This window comes from Lonchura striata, chromosome 1A, assembly GCF_050655825.1.
Source record: "Lonchura striata isolate lonStrDom1 chromosome 1A, ASM5065582v1, whole genome shotgun sequence".
In the NCBI taxonomy this organism is placed as follows: domain Eukaryota; kingdom Metazoa; phylum Chordata; class Aves; order Passeriformes; family Estrildidae; genus Lonchura; species Lonchura striata.
The window spans coordinates 32,960,033-32,982,720 of NC_140741.1; the positions used below are offsets into that span (position 1 = coordinate 32,960,033).

A 22,688-nucleotide genomic window follows, 5' to 3' on the forward strand; every position below is an offset into this window, starting at 1 on the left:
GTTGCTTAGCTGCCTTGTCAAAAAAAAAAAAAAATAGGGAACTGTGGATTTCAAGCTTTGCAAAAGCTTCTGTGACAATTCACAGCCTTGTGCCCATTTTTCCTCTGAAGTCTGTACATGGAGTAGCACTAGGAAAATCAAAAGAACCAAATCTATGGAAGGTGCCACAAAGTCCCCCAGCCATCATAGCAAAGCCACGACTGCACTGGTCATCCTCGAGAACAAATACCATGAAACAATATAATATAACATTAATCTGTAACAGGCTTTTATTTTCTTTTATGAACATACATTTCTTTTCCCATGAAGCAGCAGGGAAGTCACCCCCAGAGTAATCCGTCCACCTCAGGATGAGCAGCTCTCCTCTGGAATGAGCAGCAGCCAAAACAGAGCCACACCTGGGCCTGCCCCCTGAACCTCCTCTGTTAACCAACATTGTAGGTGCATGTGTTTGTTTTATGAAATGCATGTTAGAACAAGAGGGCAGAGCATTTCATCTACCTATTATATATACTCTTTCCCAAATGCTTCAGAGATGTTTTCCTAGCACACAGTTGGTTTTCTCAGTCTACTGTCTGGCTCAGACACCAGGTTTTGAAGTCTGTTTCCAGCACACTGGGCCAAAATGTTGCATTCCCCACTTGCCCCAGAGTCACTGCCACAGAGCTGCAGTGCTGCCTTTGCAAATACCCCAGCACAGCCCTGTGCTCCAGGGCCAGATCTTGGGCTCTGACCAAGGAATGCTGCTCCATCACACAAGTTACTCGGACAACAGGCAAAGGCAGCTCAAAGAGACATCGGTGCCAGCGTGTTGACAATCACAAGTTTGCACTAAAATTCAGTCTCACCAGTCCCTAGAGGAAGATTCCAACCTTGTTTGTTCTCCTCACTGTACCTCAAGACCTCGCTTCGCATTTACTACTGCATAGCTGGATGGGAGTCCATCTTCCCTCTCCTCTCTTTGTATACTTCCCAAATTGTGGAGACAGGGCAGTATAAAAAGTCAGTACCAGAGCTCAGACACACATTAGCAATCACCTGGTTTCACCTCCTACTATCTAAGCTTCTGGTAACTTCCAAACCATCACACTGCAGCCTTCAGAGGCTACGATGCCAGTAGCCAGACTTCAGGGGCCAGTGCACCAAGAGAGGGAAGGCCTCCATTTCCTCTTCACTTCGTTGTTTTTAAGAGAAAGAGAAACTGAATTGCTGCTGAGGAGTCTTGTTGAGCTTTGAAAACACAGAGCAATGGCATCCAGAAAGTTTTCCAAATGGACTGACTGATAAATCAGATTTGTCAAGAATGCTAAGGAATGAATAAACAAATTAAAGGAAAACAAAGCAGATAACTAAGTATCCTGGATCCTGTGGAGAATTTTGTGATGCAGTTTCAGAGGAACAATGCAATTGTGGAAATACTTTTCAACACAGGTTGAAATTTCCCCATCAGACTCCCAAATGCAGCAAGACTTGAGTCTAGGCCCAATGAGTAGTCTATTCTTTCCTCACCAGTCATTATGGTTTAAAAGCTGCATTCAGTTTTTCACAATTAATCAAATAAATGCTAAACCTACGCAGCTTTTAAGAAACACTTGATAAAAATCACAGCTGAGAAGGTGAAGGAGAAAGACTAATCCAAAGCAAACACTGCTTTGCATAAATTAAGAGATTAATACAGGGACGTGTATCATTCACTGCAGCACACTTCCTTTTGGAGCACTCCATGGCTAATTACCACTCAGTGCAATGCTATTTCACAGTTTTTCCTTTTGTCCCCAGCTGTTAACAATCTATCTGAAGGCAATGATGTCTCTAGTGAGAAAAATACAAAGACAAAGTAGAGGGCATGGAAAAGGTATCTGGCAATTAAAGAAAGATGTACATTTTTACTGCTAAAGAGAAAGCACATTGGTTTCTCAACTGTTCAACATGCCTGTAAAATAGCCAGCTAATAGTATAAAATATTTGCCAGTGAGCCTAAGGTATTCAAGCTGAACATGAAAAGTTACAATGGGTTTTGCAGCTGATGATAAAATGGTAGGTGGTTCTCAATGCTGATAAGTAAAGCCATGTGTGTGGGGAAAAAAAAACAATCCTATCTCTGCAGCTACAGACACCACCACAACCATCACCACTCCTACCATGAACCTTAACTAATGCAGAATGTGTTCTGTGCTGGCTCACAATGCCTCGGTAGACTCATGAAAACAAACCTATCATGATGAGTAAGTTGCAAAACTTTTCTAAAGCTGCCTGTCTTACAGAAAAAGATTATAGTCCATATCTGATACTGTCAGATACAGCCTGCTGCTCTAGACAAAAGTGATTTGGACCAGGGGGTCAGGACTCTTTCCCTTCCAATCCAGCTATGTAGAGACTGCATGGCCACACCATATGTACCATATATAGCAACCTATTTACTGTACAAACATCCCAGTAAAGAGTGAACATCCTGTGGCTGGGTCTTACTTGCAGATTGGCACAGGGCGTATTAACTATTCATGGACATGTTACCAGAAATTGTCTAATGCAGTCTATTTTTCCTTATTATTTTTCTTAGTTGAAGGGCTATTAATGAAGGATCTGTCTCTTCTGTCCGGTCTACAAGAAGCAGGGCCTAAAGAAAGCATAAAGATACTTTTTTTTTTTTTTTTGTAATATAGTGCTATATTGTGATTTATCTATAAGCACTACGGATTGAGATCTTAGATTTCTAAGAGTTCCATGTTGTCAACAGTTCAGTACTTAGAATTATTTCTTAAAAACAGGCAGGTCACTGGCAGCATTATTAGAGAAGAGAGAACATCTCTATGTTGCTTTACAAAATTATACATTATCATATTTTGAATACTGTATACAGGTCAAGTGTTTGCCATATAAAGAATGATTAAATAGACCTAAATTCTTCAAACAGACAAAAAGATCAAGATAACATAGCAGTCACTAAAGAATAAGGTATGTGGGAAAATAAGACCCAATAAGTAGTTCATTGCTCTTTTTGATGTAAACATTAGAGTTCAGTGAATGTCATAGTGGCTGATGACAGGTTTAAAGCAAGGACAGATATTTCACATATCACCTGCTTAAACTGTGGAGTTTAATGAAATGAGGAATAGAAAACACAAGAGTCGCATAAGTCCAAAAAAACACTCAGGTAAATTTGTATAAGAAAAACCCTTCCAGAGAAACTAAACACACAAGACTAATTCATTCATTAAGTTCTTAAGAAGTGCAGATGAACCTGTCAAAGACAGAGTACAAACTAGACAAACATTTGATTTGACACAGTACAAACTCTCATATGTCCTTACACAAAGTTAGGGAAGCCCAAGGATCCTTGGATAGATACATGGAAAAGGTAATGAATGGTTCTGAGAGGCTCTGCTCCTGGCTAGGAGCACTCTGCAACAGATAGGGAAGGATGGGATTTACAGAGGAAAAGATTTAACTGTCTGCGATTTCCTACTTTCTCCAGACAGTACCTTTTGCTTCTTCCAGTTCCTTACCCTCAGTTTTCCCAGATGTCAACCATCTGGGCTCCACAAAAAGAAAAGAAAATATATTGTATGGCAAAATGGGAACACATGTGCCTCTAGCTCCAGCATCACAATCCTCCCTCAGGGTGGATTCGATCTGGAGATGGCATAAAGGGAAGCAGCTTGTCTCATCATGACATGCAACATGGTTAAGGAGGAGCATCTTTGTCACAGGACACACCGAAAGGTGGGTGTGACCCCACAAAATAACAGCATCTTGCCCTGACTAGCATCAACGGGGACATAAATTTTATCCTTTAGAGGAACTAGCAAAGATGACAGCAAAAGCACAGAAACTTATGTCTGATCCAAAGCTGATTAAAATTTGCCTAGTGAGAAATAGATTTGATTCCTCATGCACATGATATGTTCTCTCTGAAATAAACCTGTAATTACCCACATTTCAAAATCTGTTCCATATGCCTCATAGTGTAAAAACATGGTTTCGATTTACCTGGAAATGATTCACTGGACTTCACAGAAGAATTAAGAGGTTTTGTGCTTCTGGGAAACTAAACTCAGTAATGTGCACATATTGCCAAGCAAAAAGTAATACAAAAGAAAAATGGAATCCATATTTGACTGGATCTACTACTAATTACTACAGATGGCTTACAGACCCCAGGCATACTTTTCTAGAGCAGGACAGAATTTGTTTTCTTTGTGACAATACTAAGTGAGCGGGGACAATATTGTTTCTGGCAGGCACAGAAATTGTGGCTGTCAGGCAGTGGTTCATAGGGTAGATGCTAGGCAAGAGAAAATTCCTTGCAATGTTCTTTTTTTGTCTCAAGCTTCACACATATAAGTAGCACACACCCATCACAAAAATTCACAAAATCAGATTAGACATAGGGAATTGTGGTTATGAATTACATTACAGTGAACATTCTTTCAGTGACACTCCCACTTTGCTGTCGTTTTTCAGAATTCCATAAAATTGCCTACTATGTTTAAAAGCCATTTCTTTACAGACCTTAAGAAATAGATAAGAGAATGCTGCTCCCTGTATGCTGAGTCATACAAAAAATTATCTCCATTAAAAACTTGATTCAATGGTTCTTCATTTCTGTGAGCTGAAAAGAATATATTGGAGTATTTTCTGGAGAAAGAGAATGGAACCTTGTGAGAATCCAAAATAAATTAACTTGTAGCATTTGGGTCTTTTAAAATACTGGAAATGCACATGGGGCATTCTTCAAACTTAGTCTCTTCTTTTGTATTGGAAACAGAGCATTGGTAAACTGGAGTACAGCAGAGCATCCATTCAGGAATCGCAGAATCCTCTTTCATCTGAAGCAGTAACACAACAGCAGCAATTTTAGTACAGCTATTTCCTGTATCCAATGTCTCTGCATCAAGCAGTAATAAACAGCCTCCACAAGTACATTTATATTATCTTTGTGGACTTTTTCGTGGAATAAATCTTAGTCTGCTTGTGCAGCCTAGGTTGTACATATGCTTCATCACAGCAACAACTGGTTATTTGGTGAATATTCCTCTGTCTGTAGAAGCAGATAAAAGTCTGGTCACCAGGGTGCTTACAAAATGTCATCTGTAACATAGCCTTGAAGAGCTAGAAATGGGCTTCTAGAAAGAAACTTGATGGTCGCAAAATACCAGAGAAGTGAGCTGCCTGGAAATGTGACAAAGGATTTGCATTAAGCTTGATATTTATGACAGTTTTCTGGTCATCATTAACACAGCCTCTGCTTGGGTTTCTGAAGGGGACCGGAACTGAGGTAGCTCATTTGGCTTAGCTCAGTCTCATATCTTAAGTAAGCCAAGACAAAAAGCATGAGTTTGGGAAACACATCTCAAATAACACTACAGAACATATATACAGAAAATACGGCTGGCATTTTGTTTACATAAGAAAGTGAGGAAATGTGGTGGTTTTACATGGGAGCCAAAACCAGATTAATGTCTGTGCTCTGACTAGGCCAGAACAAGTTATCCTCAATCTGGAAACCACATTAGTGCTGATCAATCAATCTATCCTAACTTGTAGTAAATCTTTTCAGATTAGCCATAGTCACACAGAAATACAGTTAAGTGACTTCCTACTCAGCCATCTTAGAACAAAGACAGAAAATGCTTGTATGGTCTAGAAATATTCTGAAATTTTCACACATTCATGGTTTATTAGTGTAATCTGGGTAGGGCACAGATAAGGAGCTGGGTAGACAAAAGAGCACTTGAACAAGGAGAACATTCAAGGGTTATTATGATATTGGTATCTGCAGACATACAGAGAACCATGCCTTTCCAGAATGAACTGGCAACAGTCCAGTGTGAAGCCTCTCAGCTGGCCAAGGTCTTGCAGAAAAATATCAGTGAGTGAAAACCACAGTTGTAGAAAGACATTCTGGATTTCACAAGGAATGTGAACAGAGACCAAAAGAGGAAAAGCCACCTAAAAGGAAGCTGACTGCCACAGAAGTCCAGTGCTGTAAGATTCATTATAATATTACATAACTAAGGAAAGTGAGAATTTACTTCTAAAAAGTAAAGAGAAACTGATGTACTGTAAAAGAAAAAAATAAAAAGCCCAGTAAAGTTTCACTAGTTTTAAGGGGGGAAATGGTCATACAAGAACTATCAAGGGTGTGTGGCTGTTTTGCACCTTGGTGTTCCTTCACTCGTTTGAGGTGCCTTTGTTTTCTCTCTCCACAGGTGGGACTTATTATTGAAGAAAGGAATAAAAACAACAGGCTGTCTCCACAGGGTGTTGTAAGAGGACTTGTTAAAAATCCAACAAGCTGTGAAGTCCCATATGTAATAAGCCCATAGACTCACTGAAGAAGACTCCCTGTTATACAGAAAGGTTCTGGGTCAGTTTGTCTCCCACTCATCCTGGCATTGTGCCCCATGAAGAAGAGGACAAGACAGTGTATAACAGGGATGAAGGGGAGAAGCAACCAGGTAGGAAAAATGCATATACAGGGTGCAGAGCAGCACATCTGTGTTTATCCTCCACTCATTTTCCCATTTTACCTGCAGGTTCTGGACGAGTAGCCATGTGAGTCAGGAATGTGAATCACACCCCGGCTGGCCAACTTCACATCCCTCTTCCCTCTCCTGCCTCACAGTCTTTGTCCCCTCCAGTCCATCTCCCCTGCCCCACCTCCTGTCACCCCACCTCAATTTCTGCATGTCTGCATCATTCTTCATCCTTTATAGGCTTCCTTCTGCAGGCTCCATATACAGCATTTACTTCTGAGTGCATCTCCCTACTTGTGCCCATAGATGACTCAAAGTATGTTCTCCCCATCTTTTATCTAGTCATCCTATCTCTGGGAATTCTTTTTGCTTTTCATCCTTTCTACTTCCAAACACATGCTGTCAGGGAATCTCTCATGACAGAACTGTCCATCAAGCACAAATCACGCTTCAGAATGCATATAAGCAATGTAAGTAAAGCTTGGAAATCTCTGCAATGTGTGAACAGACACTAGAACCTGTGAAATATATAAGAATAGTGGCTATCAACTCAAAGGCAAGAGTTGATTTATTCTATTGGCTATAATACAAAAAGGTCCAAAACCTTAGAGCACTCATCTGGACACAGCAACGGAGAACACAATCCCACCCACAGCTGATTTTGCAAACTGACTTTTAGACATTAGATGGGAACTTATATAGCTTTAAAACAGGATTATTTAAATTTAATTCTTTAGAATGTAGTCAATAACAGAAAATATATGTAACAAATGTCACCTATTAAAAAATTAGCCTAGGAATTACCATCTGTTTCTCAGTAGATAAGATGTCCTGGTTTTACTGTATCAGCTATATATTATGAAGTTATTTAGATCTATACAAGATGGAGAATTAATCTGTCTGATGGTTTCTACAAAATAATAATTTCTAGAGTATTTGTGAACCCAGTACCAGAACTGACCCTTGCTCGTTTAAATAAAGGTTTTCATAAATGGCACTTAGTGCCACATGAAAGGGCCTATTCCTACAAAATATGAGTCAGCCATGCTGGCAATATCTTGATATACTTGTCACAGCACATGTCACAGTTGAGACAACTACAATACACAGAATATCACCATATAATTTCAGAAAGCTTTAAATATCCCCATACAAAGTAATACACACCTCATCAGAAGGCTGTAAGCATCTGCCATTTTTGTTCTTTAGCCCAAACTTTTATACCCCTCATGTTGATGCATTGCACCTGTGTGATCTCTGTTCCCTTTGGTGATGGTCAGTGCACCTAGGCACTCCATGGCTCATTGCTGTCAGTGCTGCTCACCTGCTTCTCACAGCTGTGCCCACTGGGGATGAGGCTGGGCCACAGCCCCAGTCCCAATCACCACAAACTGTGTGCCTACAGCTTGAAATGGTGGAAAACCAGCAGGGGGATGGGAGGAATAGCTCCTGTCATTGCTACTGGACTTGTTCACTGAACACAGCAGCTTTACATGTTTACACTAAAGGGCTTTCTGGATAAGAGAGAGAAATTGTTTTCCTAATCGAGGAAAGATATCTCTGTGTATAATAAAGAAACAGGGGATGTGAGATATAAGATAAAGTCACTTTTTTTTAGGCTAGCTGTTAAGGATATGAGTAAGGGGAACTTTTCACATTAAATTGAAGCAAGTACATTTCCTTCTGTTTATTAAGCACAGGTGTGTTAGACTTCATCTGGAAGTCTGCTGTCAGTTATGACAATTCAGTCTGCCACCTAAGGACCTAACAAGCAGAACTGCTTGCAGTCCCCTAGAGTTAGGCTGCTTCCCTTCTGCTCTCTCACATAGGCCTGATTTTGTAGTCCGGGAAGTGAAATCAGCAGTAAAATACAAAAGTACACATAATTTCTCTTCCCATTTATTTCCTTGAAGTAGTTTATCAGAAGCCCAAAGAGGCAGGTCAGGAACAGAGCCTGCAGATCAGGACTAGTTCTGCTGTGGCTGTTGTTACAGCTTGGTGAATAAATACACAGCTACTCTAATGAGGGATGTGGCAATTCAAGCTTGGCACTCAAATGTAACCTGCTGATACCAAGGAAATGTATGTATTACTGCAATTAAAGAATACTGCAGAAGCACCAGACTGGTTTCCCACACCAGACCACATGTCAGCATACCAAGAAAATAAGTCCCTAAGTGGAACAAAATTGCTTTAATTTATGTTCTAACTCTAAATGTTAGTTTCATGTTTGTGCAATGCACTAGAAATAACAGAAAGTCTTAAAAAGACTACTAAAAAGCATCTTATCAGTCTTTCTGCTATAGCTCAATGATATTCTGATACATGCTAAGATCGCAGAACTGGGACATTGATGCTCTGTAATAATACTAAGAATGTAGATATTAAATTAATAACAAATACATGCAGGTTACATCAAAATAGGGTGTTTGGATTGGCCCACAATAAGCAAGAAGGGAATTTCCTTCAATAAAGGAATGAAGGCTCTAGACAATTAGCCAAGTCTATAAGCAGCACATGGGGGATTTCTGCATTTTACTATTGCTACAACACGTTTACTTGAGCATTGGTCAACATTGCAAAATTGTTGCATATTTTGGGTGAGATAAAGAAAACATTTCAGTGGTCAGCAGAGTATAATGAATACTTTTAGGGTTAGGAAAGATTTTAGTACTACCTTCTTTCAGGGCTAACCTACCAGTGTTTAAAATGTCCTGTGAAAAAATTTAAACACCTTTACTTTTGGAGCTATAAAGTCACAAGAATAGAAGAGGCTGTAACTTCTCTAGCAAATAGCATACCTGAGTGGAACTTCTTCCAAACGTATTACATATATGGGGTGGTCCAGTCGCCGTCTGGGAGAGCAGAAAAGCTGCTCCCAGAGGGACCAGGAATTTTCTAATTAGAAGAGATAATGTTTGGCTGAAGCAAAACTGTTAGAAAAGGACTCATATAGATCTGCTCTGGAGCCAGTCAGAAAAGCTACCCACAATTTTCTCACTACAAAAATGCAAATAGGCAGGCCTGAGTCAAAGTGCAGAAATACTATTAAGGATTATTTGCAAACATTTGCCAGAAGCAGGAATGTTGTAATGGTAAGCATTTACGTGGAGCTGCTTAGGCTCCCTTTAAAACAAGTATCCAAGCAAAATGAAATGTGCCTGGAAACTACCTGTCTCTCCACAGGGGCCATTGGGGGAGCCTAGACTACTATCTTTGGATGAGCACTTTAGTTTCAGGTTAAGTGATATCTGTTATGTCCACCATCCAAATTTTCCTGTAAAACAGGGTCATGCCTGGTCATATTTCCTTTGGTATTTTCAGCACTGCAGCCAACAAGGGATGATATACTGCAAGACTCAGCATCTATGCAGCTGAAACAGGACTTTCTTATTGAAAGCATGGAGCTTAGTACAGCTGTTGTTGCTTCAGGATCTCAGATGAGCTTGTCATTGGAGGTGGTGTTTTGCTTTAGCCTTAGATACACCTGTATAATTTTAATTAATTTTCAGTCTGAGAACATATTCATCAAGTTGATCTTAAGATATCATGGCAGTAGAAATCACTCTGTACAAATAATCTTTCCTGCAGGAAAGATTTTTCCAGGAAGAAAGTGAAGAGAGTAGTGTTAAGATGCTCTCTCAGCTGGATGGCTGAGTGTCTTGTTTCTGGCTGCAGCCTGGAAGGTACTAGAGGCAAAGCAGGTGTGTCTGGGTAGGTCAGAGCTTCAACTTCATAAAGAAAGTAACTAAGTGTTCTAGGAATGCTGCCCTGCCACCTCTGCTTTTGGAGCTGTAGCCCTGCTATGAATGAAACTAGACCTAATAGATGTGCAGTCTAAACAATAAAGCTTTTATATCAAAGGAGTCAAGCAGAACTTAACCTCTCCAGGCCACCTCAAAAATTCTTGTGTTTCAATGCAGTGGATATGTCTCTTACACCATACTCTGTAAATGTGTCAATGAACCTCTTGAAACAAAACAAACTATTTTCAAAGCCCCACACAATCAGATGGAAAATATTTTTTATTGATGAACTTCTTGTTCCCTTACTCCTCACCCATATTCCTGTTCTCACATGATTACTTCCACATGGTTTCAGGATATGCTATTAATCATCACTTATTTTACTTTATTCCAATATTACACAACAGGAAGCATGTTTGACAGGACTATTCAGTGAAATAAAGGCCAAATATTTGATAATAAGTACAGTGTGTAATATTATCCTGAACAATTGAGTATAAATACAGATATAATGGGGAAAAATATTTCCATTATTTCCATTAAACCATTTCCTTCTAGGCCAGATTTCCACAAGACAGTTTTAAATAGCTATCAAACCAAAGGCATGTACCACCTCAGACAAATAGGAAAAAAATATCTCCAAGGCAAACACAAATGCAAACACAGAAAGCAGTTGTTAGATATACTTAAAGAACATGTTCTGTCATGGTGAGATCATCAGAATGGCATGAAAAAAATCAAGACAGGAAATTGCAAAGAATAATGTATCAAAGCTGAGAAAACTTCCTCCATTCTTCATTTCTCAAAAACTTCTGCTTATGGTTTTAAAAATGAAAGTTACCAACAACAAAGTCTGAAATATTCGTTCTATAGGTACACAAAGTACTATGAAAGTATTCACTTATAGCAGGTTTTGTATAAAATACTACTTTAGAAGTGAAATGCGGACCTGATTTTCTAGGTGATCTAAGACCCTTTTTTTTTAAATACTGGGAAATAAGGAATCCTGAACTGAATTTGTCATATTAGAGTGGCTCAACTTGCTAAATTCTTCACTCATGAGAATAATCTCACAGTAATTAGAAGCTACTGTCATCATGAGAGATGACCAGTTAGATTAGATTTGCAAGTTGCACCAAAATACAATATTGAGAAGATACTGAGGACCTTGAAAACATGTTGTTAAATTCAGTGCAAGGACTCCACACTCTTCATCCTAGGAAAAAAATAGAAGAGGAAAGAAGATTGTTATGAGGTTATTTTCTCTAAAGTGTGAAAAAGTTCATTGCTATATAGTTAGTATAAAATAACAAATCTAACCATTTGTCTACAGCTTGTGTACTTGATTTGTCACAGTTCAAACAGTGCTTATATGAAAAAGTAAACAAAACCATGATACTTTTTTTCTGAATGGTAAGGGAAAAGCCAAGGGAAAAGCCAAAGGCTGCCTCAAGGCAAGGATGGTAGCCCCTTCTCAGCCATGATTTGCAGAGCTTTTGCAAGACTGCTTCTTTTCCCCATCTTTGAACAAACTTTTTCAGACCATCTCTATTTTCTCTGGAGTTCTATTAAGCTCTCACTCTTCTAAGTTGGCTCTGAAAGGTATTCTTAAAGGGAAGAGGATTTTTAAGGGCTCAGGGTCTATCAAATTATACCTCCATGGGCTGCATTGTTTACTGACTTGTCTATAGCCTAGAAGAGGTGTTTTGCAAAGGACTGGGGCAATGAGAGGCAGCACTGGAGCAGCTGAGCAGACAAATCAGTGAGAGCACAAAGGGATCTGATCTGCATGCAAACGTCAGTGAGAAAGCAGGAGACAGGTGCTAATAATGTGAATATCATGAACAGCACATCTGAGCTTGTTTCAGGGCTCCTGAAGGTTGTGTTGTTACTTTACAAACTTCTCACTTCCACTAGTTATTTGCCTCCCTCTCTCCTCACTTTGGCAGCGAGGCAGCTACCTCTGATTCCAAACTAAACTGCAAAGAGAGAAATCAAGAGAAGAGAGCACAGAAGCAGGGAATGTCTTCAGTGGGAGAGTTAAGAACCTGATATTCCTTCTAGCTATATACAAAATTCATTCAGATATTTCTTCTGTGCCTGTAACAAGGCCAGTGATATGGTTTCAAGATTAAAAACTCCATCCATTCCCACAGATGTTTTAAAAAGTAAATTAGATGGATACCTGTGTGTCATGGCTTTTGATGGGTTTCCATCACTGAATGACTGACCATGAAAACCTGAGGGAACAAGTTCAAATATGGGTTGCTATTTTGTTTTCATTATGATTCACATATTTATTCTCAGAGTAACTGATATAGGTTATTGTTTCATACAAAATACATGTTTCTTATTTTATAGGGGAAATAATGTCTCAAAATACTTGGCTTTATTAAATAGAATCCAGAAAAATGGTCAAAAGCAATAGATAATTTGAAAGGAACACAAAGTATTGCCTCCAAGTCAATGCCATTAGATACAAATTCTAAAAAAATCCACTACATTATTTTCCCATTTCCATCCTTTGTGGAGCAAATAAGACCAAACCATTGTAATTCCCAAAGTACATCTACTTACAGCAAAATGAAATCCATTGTAGAATAATAAATACATGCCTGAAAGCTCTTCTTAAAGCCTAGGTAAAGAGCAGCCTTCCTGATGGTTAGAAACAATGACGTTTTCTAATAGATATTGTTATTACTGGAATCTTGTTTTTAAATATCATGAGTCTTCTAGACACACCAAAGGTGCTTGGTATCTTTAACATTAACACTTAACGTGCACATTTCTATTTTACAAATATGTACACAGTATTTATTTTCACTATGCCATTACAAGATTATTTGTCATTTGCTTTGACACTTGTATAAACCATATTGTCACGGATTACAGAAAAATCTCAAGGTTAATATTGTCTGTACTTTTACATGGATGGCTTTTCTTAATGTCTTAAGCCCAAACACAATAGCATCCCAGTGTAACAATTATCAACCTTGGTGACTCTTTTAAGAAACTTTCATCACATCTTGATTTTAAAAGGTTAGTGTTTAAGAAATACCTTTGTTATAGAAAATATGCGTTTAAAAATTCAAAAGCCCTCAGTAGTTTTACTGTCACTGATACATTAAAACCTTACACCTGAGAAGCAGCTTGTGGCTTCCAATGAGTCTTTAAGAACACTGGAATTATTGCAGTGAGACAGACCAACACAGTCCAGTGTCCCACATCTGACACTGACTTGTGCCATCGTGCTTACAGGGAGGTTTTGGGAACACTGGTCCACAGATGGAGATGGATTTATCTACCAACTAATATAGATCACATTATCCCAAAACCCTAAATTATGTCAGGATTCATGAAGCATGAGGTTAACGTACAACAAACACAGTGATCACATATTAAAGTTCTGATATTGATAAGTGCACGTTTTCTCCTTTTTCTTTCTGAATCTCCATAAATTCCTAATCAGAAGGAAAAAAAATAAACAACCAACACACAAACATACAAGCAAAACAAAAACCAAATCAAACAAACAAACAAGCTTGTGACAAAAAGTTCACTATTTAAATATTTAAATCAAATATTGTGCCCAACAAGTTCTTTAGAGTAAGCTTTTGATGTTCTGTTATTTTCATTTACTGCACAGACACATTCTCTCCTACTATGAGGGGCAGGGAGCTTCCAAGACTGCCATCTCTAGAGCTTTCAATTATTTTACACGCTTTTGTCATACTCTGCCTTTTTAAATGGAAGATATGAAAGATGAAAATGCATCCACACTGTATGAACCACTATATGAATTGTGTTTCATACAATTATTACATCAACATACATTATTAAATCAACAAATATTTAATGATTAAATAATCAACACCGATTTTTTAATTTATTCATCTTGAGTGGGCTTGTTACAAGTTTTTCAGTGGAGAAGAAACCTGAACTGGCACTATACGAATGATTACACAGGAACTACATTCAGACTACAAATTCAAGCTCCCGTCTTTTTATTATCAGGCTTCCAAATCTAAAGCTTTGGTCAAATGATGGGTGTTTTTAGACAACAGGAAAGTCTGTCACAAGACTTACTATATCTACAGTGGACTAGAAGGGGATGTTGGTTGGTTGTTTGGTGGTGTGAGTTTGGAGAGGTGTTTTTGGCAATGCTCAGGTTGAGGCTTCTCTCAACATGATTCCTTCTGGACTTTTTAGTTCTAAATTAGTCAATCCACTGCTGTACTGTTCACCTTAAACTCCACAGCCTTAGTTTGCTCTGAACTCACTAATTTCTACAACACCTTTCAGGGCTTGGAGGTTTTAGAAAATTCTGGCTCCATACTGTATCTGAGTGTATCTCAAATCATAATAATAATAATATCCAGAGGCAAACTTCTGTTTGCTGGGAAGTGGAGGGAAATGCTGCTGTGCCATTTGCAGAGGGGGAGAACTGACAGCAGGGCTGTGCTGCAGTCACTGCAATGGCAGCAGTGTGTGCCTCTTGCCAAGGTTACCTCATGTACTGACACCAAGGTAAATATAGGTGTGACACACAGAAACTGGCATGGGGTGGAAAATCCACCCAAGAAGCAGAGGCAGTAGCCAGCCACACAAGTTTCCCTTGCAGAGCTAATTAAAGTAGCTCATGAGGTATATGAATCCACTGTCTATAAAGGATTCTGATCATATATAACTCTCGTGCACACATCTACATTCAGTCAGGTGAATCCCACCTCAGTTTCCCAGTGAAAACACACTTCATCTGAAATGCTCGCTTCCACAGAATCAAGACCCAATGCTTCTTTTGTTAAGATGCCTACTTACCACAGAAGATATCACATATCTGCAGTGGAACTGAATAATCTACATCTGTTCTCCAGCCCTTTCAAAAGAAAGAATTATTCCCCTTTCAGCAGAACTGTTACTGAGCATTTGTGTTGACAAAACAAGGCTGCTTTATTAGTTTACTCACGTGACTGCATTTTAAATCTGTTTTTAAATATACACACATAGAGATTGCTGGTCTAGTGTATATTAAGTGAGTTGCAATAATTTTTAGGTCTTTAAGTGATAGATCTAATCATAATTTTTGTTGTTATTGTTGTCTGATAGATAATATCTTATTTACAAAATAAATAATTTATGCAGGAAATTATCAGTCTCCCCACCAAATTTTATTTCTCACTAGGGGAAGAGCTACTACTGTCATTACTCAGAAGGCTTTTGCCAATCTCACTTTCATCTTCCCTCTTTCTTCCCAGCAGCAGAATGTGAAGCTGAGAAGGGCCTTCCAGGGCAGCTAATGGAGCCTCAGAGCTCCACTCTCATTTCTCTCAGTGTCTGCTGAGAACATTAAGTCCAGAGAGGTATAAACCTATCAGCTTCCTGCTCATTTTCTATGAACAAAATTTCTTAATGAAGTTCAGCTATGGAAATAGTGTGCAGAAATGTCAGAAATCATTTGCTCAGTTCTACTTTTCTGAATGCTAATTCTAGGACACCATACACTTGCTGTGCTGTTTATTATATGCCTCACCTTTTCTAGTCAATGTCAATTTTTGAAAATTCATCAAAATTTACTTGGATCTTTTCTCTTAATGGAGGAACATATAAAGACAGAATTAGCAATATTCTGATGATATCCTTTTATCTGCCACTGACAAAGGATCAAGATCATGGAGAGCAACTTCTCAGTTAATTAATGTAATCTCAAAGAAAAGTGGTGGCAGCATACCAAGCTATAAATAATGCTCTTTGCCAATTCAGTTTGCACAGTAATCAGATTTAACTGGGAGGATAAAGCAGTGAGAGTACCTGCTGGTTTGCTTGGTGTTTTAATGATTTGTTTATTAGATTATTTTGTACAGAGTACCTGGCAAAAGCAAGACACATACCTGAATGCAAATTGTTGACCCACACATTTCCTGTGACATAGTGATTGAAATAGAATCTCCCTAATGAAAAAAAAAAAAAAAAAAAAGAAATTGAAAATCACTATTTTCTATACCCTGAAACAATGAAAACATACTGTGTCTCTCCAGCTCTTTGCTTTCATTTGCAATAATGCTATGTGTTCTACTATGTTAGAAAACTAATGGAAGGTTATTTATTTTCAGAGATAACCCCAGATCTCAATGACTGTAAGCAGCTGGTGTAGTTTTGTCAAGGACAGTGTGGCAGCACAGGAAGAGGGAATGTTACTGGATTTTATGGAGCATCACAAGGAGGATACTCTCCTTCTACTGTTTGCTTCCTCCCATCATCTTCACTTCTTTTCCCTGGTGTATGAGCTGAAGGAATGACCCTGTCTTTACAGTTCTTCTGGACTTCCCATCCCATTGTATGCAGAGAACAAGCTGAGCCTTAGGGTAAAATTGTCCTAAATGACTGGCTTGACATTTAATATTTGATTGATTATGGTTTGTCCTCAAAATAATGTCTGTTACTCCACCAATAGCTATGCATCCTACACCACTCTCTTCAGGATGGCAAATTCCTAAAGCAATTTGGGGGAAATTAGGTGAATATATTCAAGCATGACTGAGGAGGAATTAGTAGTTAGAGGATCAACATTGGTTTCTGGGAACACAGAGTGAGGTCTTGATGAAAACTTTGTGTATACTGTTCATGGTGTTGAGATAGGAACCATATGTCATTTATGTGGGGTCCCATTCTGTCACAGTAGCAGAGGACATAACAGCTTTGTACCAAAAAGAAGAAAACAGCATTTTTAAATGCATCAGTGCCTCCATGAAACACATGCTTCAGTATCTAGCTGTGATTTATTGGTGCTCCACCATTAGCCCTTTCACTTAGCTATTCACGCAACCTTTGAAACCAGAAAATATAACTCCACAGATTTCATGTGAAATAGACCAGTTGAAGAGAACTTCCCTGAGAGCTGACAACTCTTCTACTATACAAGATCTCCATCTCTGCCAGAAATACAGCATTTTCCAGACAGCATTTCCCATTAGGATAGACTATTGATATTACCACCAATGCCCTCTGTGGTTTGTGTTAATTAGGATAGCTGTTTTTTCCCAGGCCTTTCACCATGATTATTCAGATCTGGGATCTCCTAGAGGAGCAAGATGTTATCTTCCATTTAGTCATGTCCTCAGATTGAGCTGAGTTGGAAAACTCTTTTTATCAGCTGTTCTGTTACATTCAGCACCAGAGGTGCAATAATGATCTAAACTGATTTATTAGAAAACAAATTCATCGTTCAGTGTCCACCCCATTATGCTTAAGAAATGCTTGTTCGCAACTGCATGGTCATCAGCTAAGCCCTGGTATGTGCACTCTTCTCAAAAGGCAAAGTTGCATTGTGTCCCTGCATAGTGACAAGTAAGTACAGCTGGAATATACTATATAGAGAGGACAGATGTAGGAGCTGTGCTTGTGTGTCCTAAAGAACATCCCCCTACAGCAGAGTGAAGTCAACAGGCATAGCCAGGAGTAACAATTCTAAACACGATATCTAGATTTCTCAAATTTCTCAACGTTCATCATATGTCACCTCATGTATCTGGTCAGTGAAGCAGACAGCTGGAGCACATATTTAGCAGTGGACCTGAGAGTGGACCTGAGAGGAGCTGGCTGCTGAACCAGATGTCTTTCAGCATGGTGGTCCTAGTAGCTACTAGGATCTATCCTGCTAATATTCTCCTGCTTGAAAAATAATACTACAGCCTCTCTTTTGTTCTTTGATCTCACTTTCCAGATGTATCTCTCAGCAGATAGTAGTTTGGGCCAACAAGGTCACTGATAGGCAGGGTTAAAGGGCAAACCAGTGCTGCACTGTGAAAATGTGTGGGACATAGACTCAGTTGCAAGAGAGGAATGAGGCTCCCATGACTAGCTGCTACCTGAAACTGAATTCTGACCCTCCTGTAATCTTTCCCCACTCTATCCCCATTTTGTTGGATGAAGTAGTTGTGTAGCCACAAAATCAACTGGTTCGAAAAGATAATTTGGCTTAAATTGAACCCTTTTTGCATGTTGAGTTTGTATTGGTAGCTGTGACATTTAGAGTTCATCATGGATTGATGCCTCAAGTCTTACATTTTATGATGTGTGATTTGCCAGGTCAGCTATATTAGTGACCCATATATGAAATATTAACAGTAACATTTGCTTTATACACAATACAAATACCACACTACAAAAATGACATTAAAAGAACATTAAGGTTCCAGTCAATACTCACATCATTTGATGTGACTCATTTGATTTCAGGATCTTTATTTATTTCTTGTTTCATTGTGAGATCAGATTTAGAACTACATGCTTTTAAAATGTTCCAGTAATTGTTCCAATATGTAAATGGTTTATTAATGGATTCAAGCTGCAGAACAATTTATAGAATAATAAGTTAGGTATATTTAAAAGTCTTACGATGTTTAAGAAATAATATATACAAACCACAGAGACTGAATGGTGCATCCCAAGAGAGTCACATGAAGCCATCTGCGTCCTGTTACACACAAGCACTGAGAACTGCGCCTTGGTTTGGGATGTGAAGAAAACTTGTATTTGTTCTGCAACTGCAGCAGTCCTCATTTTCCAGGCTAATATTAGGGGAAAATACTTACTTTTAGATGTGCAAGGACCATATATTATATTCTAAAATGTATGCCTAAAATAAAAGCTTTTTGTATTTTTAAGTGTTATTAAATGATACGCAAGTAATTATTTTGATTCCTACAAGTTAGTTTTTATACTGACAAACACTGGATCTACTGAAGAAATATAGAAGTAACAAGCTGTCAAATCTTTTTTACTTAGTTCACCATTTACAGTGTTGTGAACACTTCTCACTTAAAAGACAGCTCATACCTAGTGATTTAAATATTTTCCACAATATAATCTCATGCAATTTTAAAAATATATATTCACCTGGAAATTCTCCATGAGCAAATGGACATTTAATCCAAGATCCTTGTTTGGTGGTAAACTGAAAGTAGAGAAATTTGTTAGGAAAACTGGATTTTCCATTTCAATCTGTGGCAAAATATTCAACTAGTGGTGATCAGGGCATTCCAGAAAGTTGAAGAAGATTAATTCACAGTTTTCCTCCTTCATGGTATCCTCCAACCCTTGGCTTAAATTAGATCCTCTAATTCTTCAGGTATTTATAGTCATGCATATTTTACACAAATATCTAGTCCCACTGAGTTAAAAGTAATCTAAAAGAAAACAATAAGGCCTGTATTGGCCTTATTTGGCTTTTTTTTCCTCAACTAGAATAGTAAGAGATTCTCCATTAAATATGCTGTGTTGATCAATTTATTTTCAAATATTTACTATGAAACTTTATATGTTAAGTTTAGCACATTCTTGAGAGTTTGCATTGACCTAAAACATTTTTTTCCTGCTATTCTTAAACAGACAAAAAGGAAGGGAATAATCTGACCTGTGTCCTATCTATCATTGCTGTTGCCCTTCAAAACAATCACCTTCTAATCTAATCCTTCACTTTTCCTTCACTCTCAGTTCCCGTTCATCAGAGCTACGAAACAAAATATTGATCATAAAGAACACCAGCAGCTCATTTATTTTAGAGACAAAAGGACAGTGTTTTACTAAGAAATTCCTTTACCTTCATGCAAAGTCTTGGGTGAGTGTCCACACGAGCATATTTAACCTGCTGGAAGATGGAACACTCAGCATTAGCTAGTTTTATTAACTAGTTTCACAAAATCAACTACTGAAATTTTCACGGCTTGTTTACAGCAAAGACAACTGCTTTGTTTAATTCATAAATATCCCAGGAAGTTAATCACATAAAATGGTTAAAAACAACTGTTGCTTTGGATTACTGAATATTTTGCTTCTTTTTATCTGCACCATGTAACATTTTTTATGGTCAGGCTGACCCATTAGAGCTAAATAAATTGCTTCTATGGTGGCTTGTGCAAAATTCTGATTACAAAGTCAACTTGTTTCAACCCCTTATTTGCCTCACATGAACAACTCAGCAGAACACTTAAACACACATCCAAAAGTATTCCACCATCAGTTGAGAAATCTTCCCATTTTCCATACCTATATTTCAGAACAGTGAAAATAGGCTGAATTTTAGAAATCCACTTAAGCAATCCACATAATGTGGTTTTCTTGATTAACAATTGTTTACCCACCAAGGACTTCACCACAAAAAGCCTTGTCTTACATAAACAATTGCTACATATATAAGTGATCCTACTTAAATAAACCCTTGTTGCTCAAGTGCCTGAACACCATACACAGCCAAACACTTCTTTCCTGTAACTTCTTTTGAGAACATAACACTGCCCCAGGAGATAGCTGTGCAGGAGTCTGCTCAGACCTGGAGGCATCTTTGACATTGACAGAGAAAGCTCCAGCCCCAGGAAAGAGGAGTGATGCAGCTTTTGTGACTAAGTCAATACAGTCTTAGAGTGTGTGGTCTTGTCTGGACTTAGAGGGCAGCTGGCCCTATCTGAGAAATCTGCAGTAGTTTCCAGCATACTACAGAGATGGTTTTCAGGGTTGCAGTAAAATAAATGGACCAAATTCAATATCAAACTTGTTAGAATTAATGAGGACAAAAAAAGGGAATCCATTCTGTCCATTAATGTTGATGATCCTTGTGGGTCCCTTCCAGCTCAGGACACTCTATGGTTCTATGATTAATATTAATGTTCAGTCATTAAATACAATCAGTAAATACAGAAAAACACTCATACTCTGTAATAGATTTGGATTCTCTTCTGGTAACAGATACAACCATTACCAGCCAGACCCCATTTTAGTCTTATTTTCCTTTTTTTTTCCTTTTTCTCTCCTGCAAGCAATGAATTGTACTTGTTGCCAGCAGATGAATAATCCCACAGGGATTACTCACATCTAGAATTAAATTAATCTGTTTTTTCAAGATCAAAGCTTTGTTGGAATTCATAAATAATGAATCTGAACAATCACTAAAGGCTTGGCCAGGAGTTCCTAATCACAAAAGCATTCGACAGTCTTGAGTCAGTCCCACCCCCTCCACAGTCATGTCATCAGAATAATAATATTAATCCAAATTCAGAATTAATATCTTGTGTTTGATTTTTTTTTTTTTTGCTTTTCTGTTGTCACTTTAAGTTTGCCTTCTCAAGCATGCAACTTACTTTTCATGATGGAATGAATTCTAATGAGCCTCAAAAAGCCAGAGCATTAAGTATCATCTGATTTCATATTGAAGTGTTAAGCCATTCATATCTCAACCCTCCTCAACTTGAGAAAATAAGTGCTGGAAGAACTAAGTGACACAATATTTCAGCACCCACAATTTCAAGACATCGGACTAGGTTGAGGAAGGCACTGCAGGAAGATCTTAATTACAAAACAATTGTGCACTACCAAACTACTGTTATGTCTCAAAAAATATTTAAAGATATTTAGCTTCATCTAATTTATATTTCTGGTGTCTAAATGTTAAATAGCTACATCTGATCTAATCACAAGAGACTCTTGTGACAGTAAAAATAAGGTGGTACCATCAGAGAGAAAGTCCTCCAACCTACTCTGCCTATCTACAGATGAGAAGAATTGTCATTGCAATGTGTCTGTCTCCCTCACTTTAAAGGGAATCTGACATGAACTATAAATAAAAAAGTAGATCCTATTTACCCCAAAAAATTTAGCAAACATTACTAGCTGCCCAGTCATGTCCACTTTTTATTTCTTTATAATGAGTCAGTGACTATTTTGAATAAACCATGTGATTAGTGTGCAAGAACAGACTATGATTATTAATAGTTTTAAGTATCAGAGAAGAAGAGAGGAATTTGCAACTGCTTTTATTCCAAGGTCTAGCTCTTCACATTATGCCTCTGGTGATGCCTTTCAATCTCACAGTTTGAATAAATACACACAGATCTTACTTTCTCAGAAGAATTTTTGAAAGATTTTTCTATATCTTCACAATGGTCATTGGACTTGGTGAACCTGCACAGGTTAACCATGACAAGGACAGGACAGGCTGGCTCCCAGGCAAGGGTTTGTGTTGATGGATTATAAACAATATTGTCCCATAGCACCTGTGTATCTGTGCACAAAAGAGAGGGAAAACATTATTCAAAATGTCCAGACAGGAATCAACACAGTTAATAAGTCTGGTACCTCTACATGTGCTTTAAACCAAAATCTTGGACTTAAAACAATAAAACACTTTTTAGGCCACACTTTTTTCCTATTTTCCTGGTAAAAAAATTATTTTCATATGTGTGCAAAGAAGACAATTTCTTTTTCTGTTTTTCTGTTTTTTTCTGAGGTCATCTCAGACCAATTTCTGATATTGCTGGAAGATTTGTATGAATAATTTCCTGTTAATCATAGAACTATTTAGTTAACTGTCTCCTTTTTCAACTCCTTGCTCCCTCCTTTAAGCTGGGTATTGGACACCCTCAAATGTCTCCTTGAAACCTCTTCTCACACCATTTCTAAGCTGATATTTTAT

The 22,688-nt window shown here is 38.1% G+C and overlaps 1 protein-coding gene across 5 annotated transcripts in view; it reads right to left on the reverse strand.

Moving 5' to 3' along the window:
- Window positions 1–246: 246 nt before the first annotated feature.
- Window positions 247–22,688, reverse strand: part of IL17REL (interleukin 17 receptor E like) — a 54,478-nt gene continuing 32,036 nt past the window's right edge. For 2 of the 5 annotated variants that reach the window (XM_031503708.3, XM_085569302.1), the window contains exons 10-17: window positions 22,114–22,277; window positions 19,824–19,871; window positions 19,121–19,178; window positions 18,647–18,792; window positions 16,114–16,173; window positions 15,044–15,101; window positions 12,411–12,465; window positions 247–11,441 (exon numbers count right to left, since the gene is read on the reverse strand). In XM_031503708.3, the coding sequence (XP_031359568.1) occupies window positions 11,414–11,441; window positions 12,411–12,465; window positions 15,044–15,101; window positions 16,114–16,173; window positions 18,647–18,792; window positions 19,121–19,178; window positions 19,824–19,871; window positions 22,114–22,277 (617 nt within the window). In that variant the 3' untranslated portion in view covers window positions 247–11,413. The remainder of the gene's footprint in view (window positions 11,442–12,410; window positions 12,466–15,043; window positions 15,102–16,113; window positions 16,174–18,646; window positions 18,793–19,120; window positions 19,179–19,823; window positions 19,872–22,113; window positions 22,278–22,688) is intronic. The other 3 variants (XM_085569301.1, XR_014952034.1, XR_014952033.1) reach the window with 3 other exon arrangements.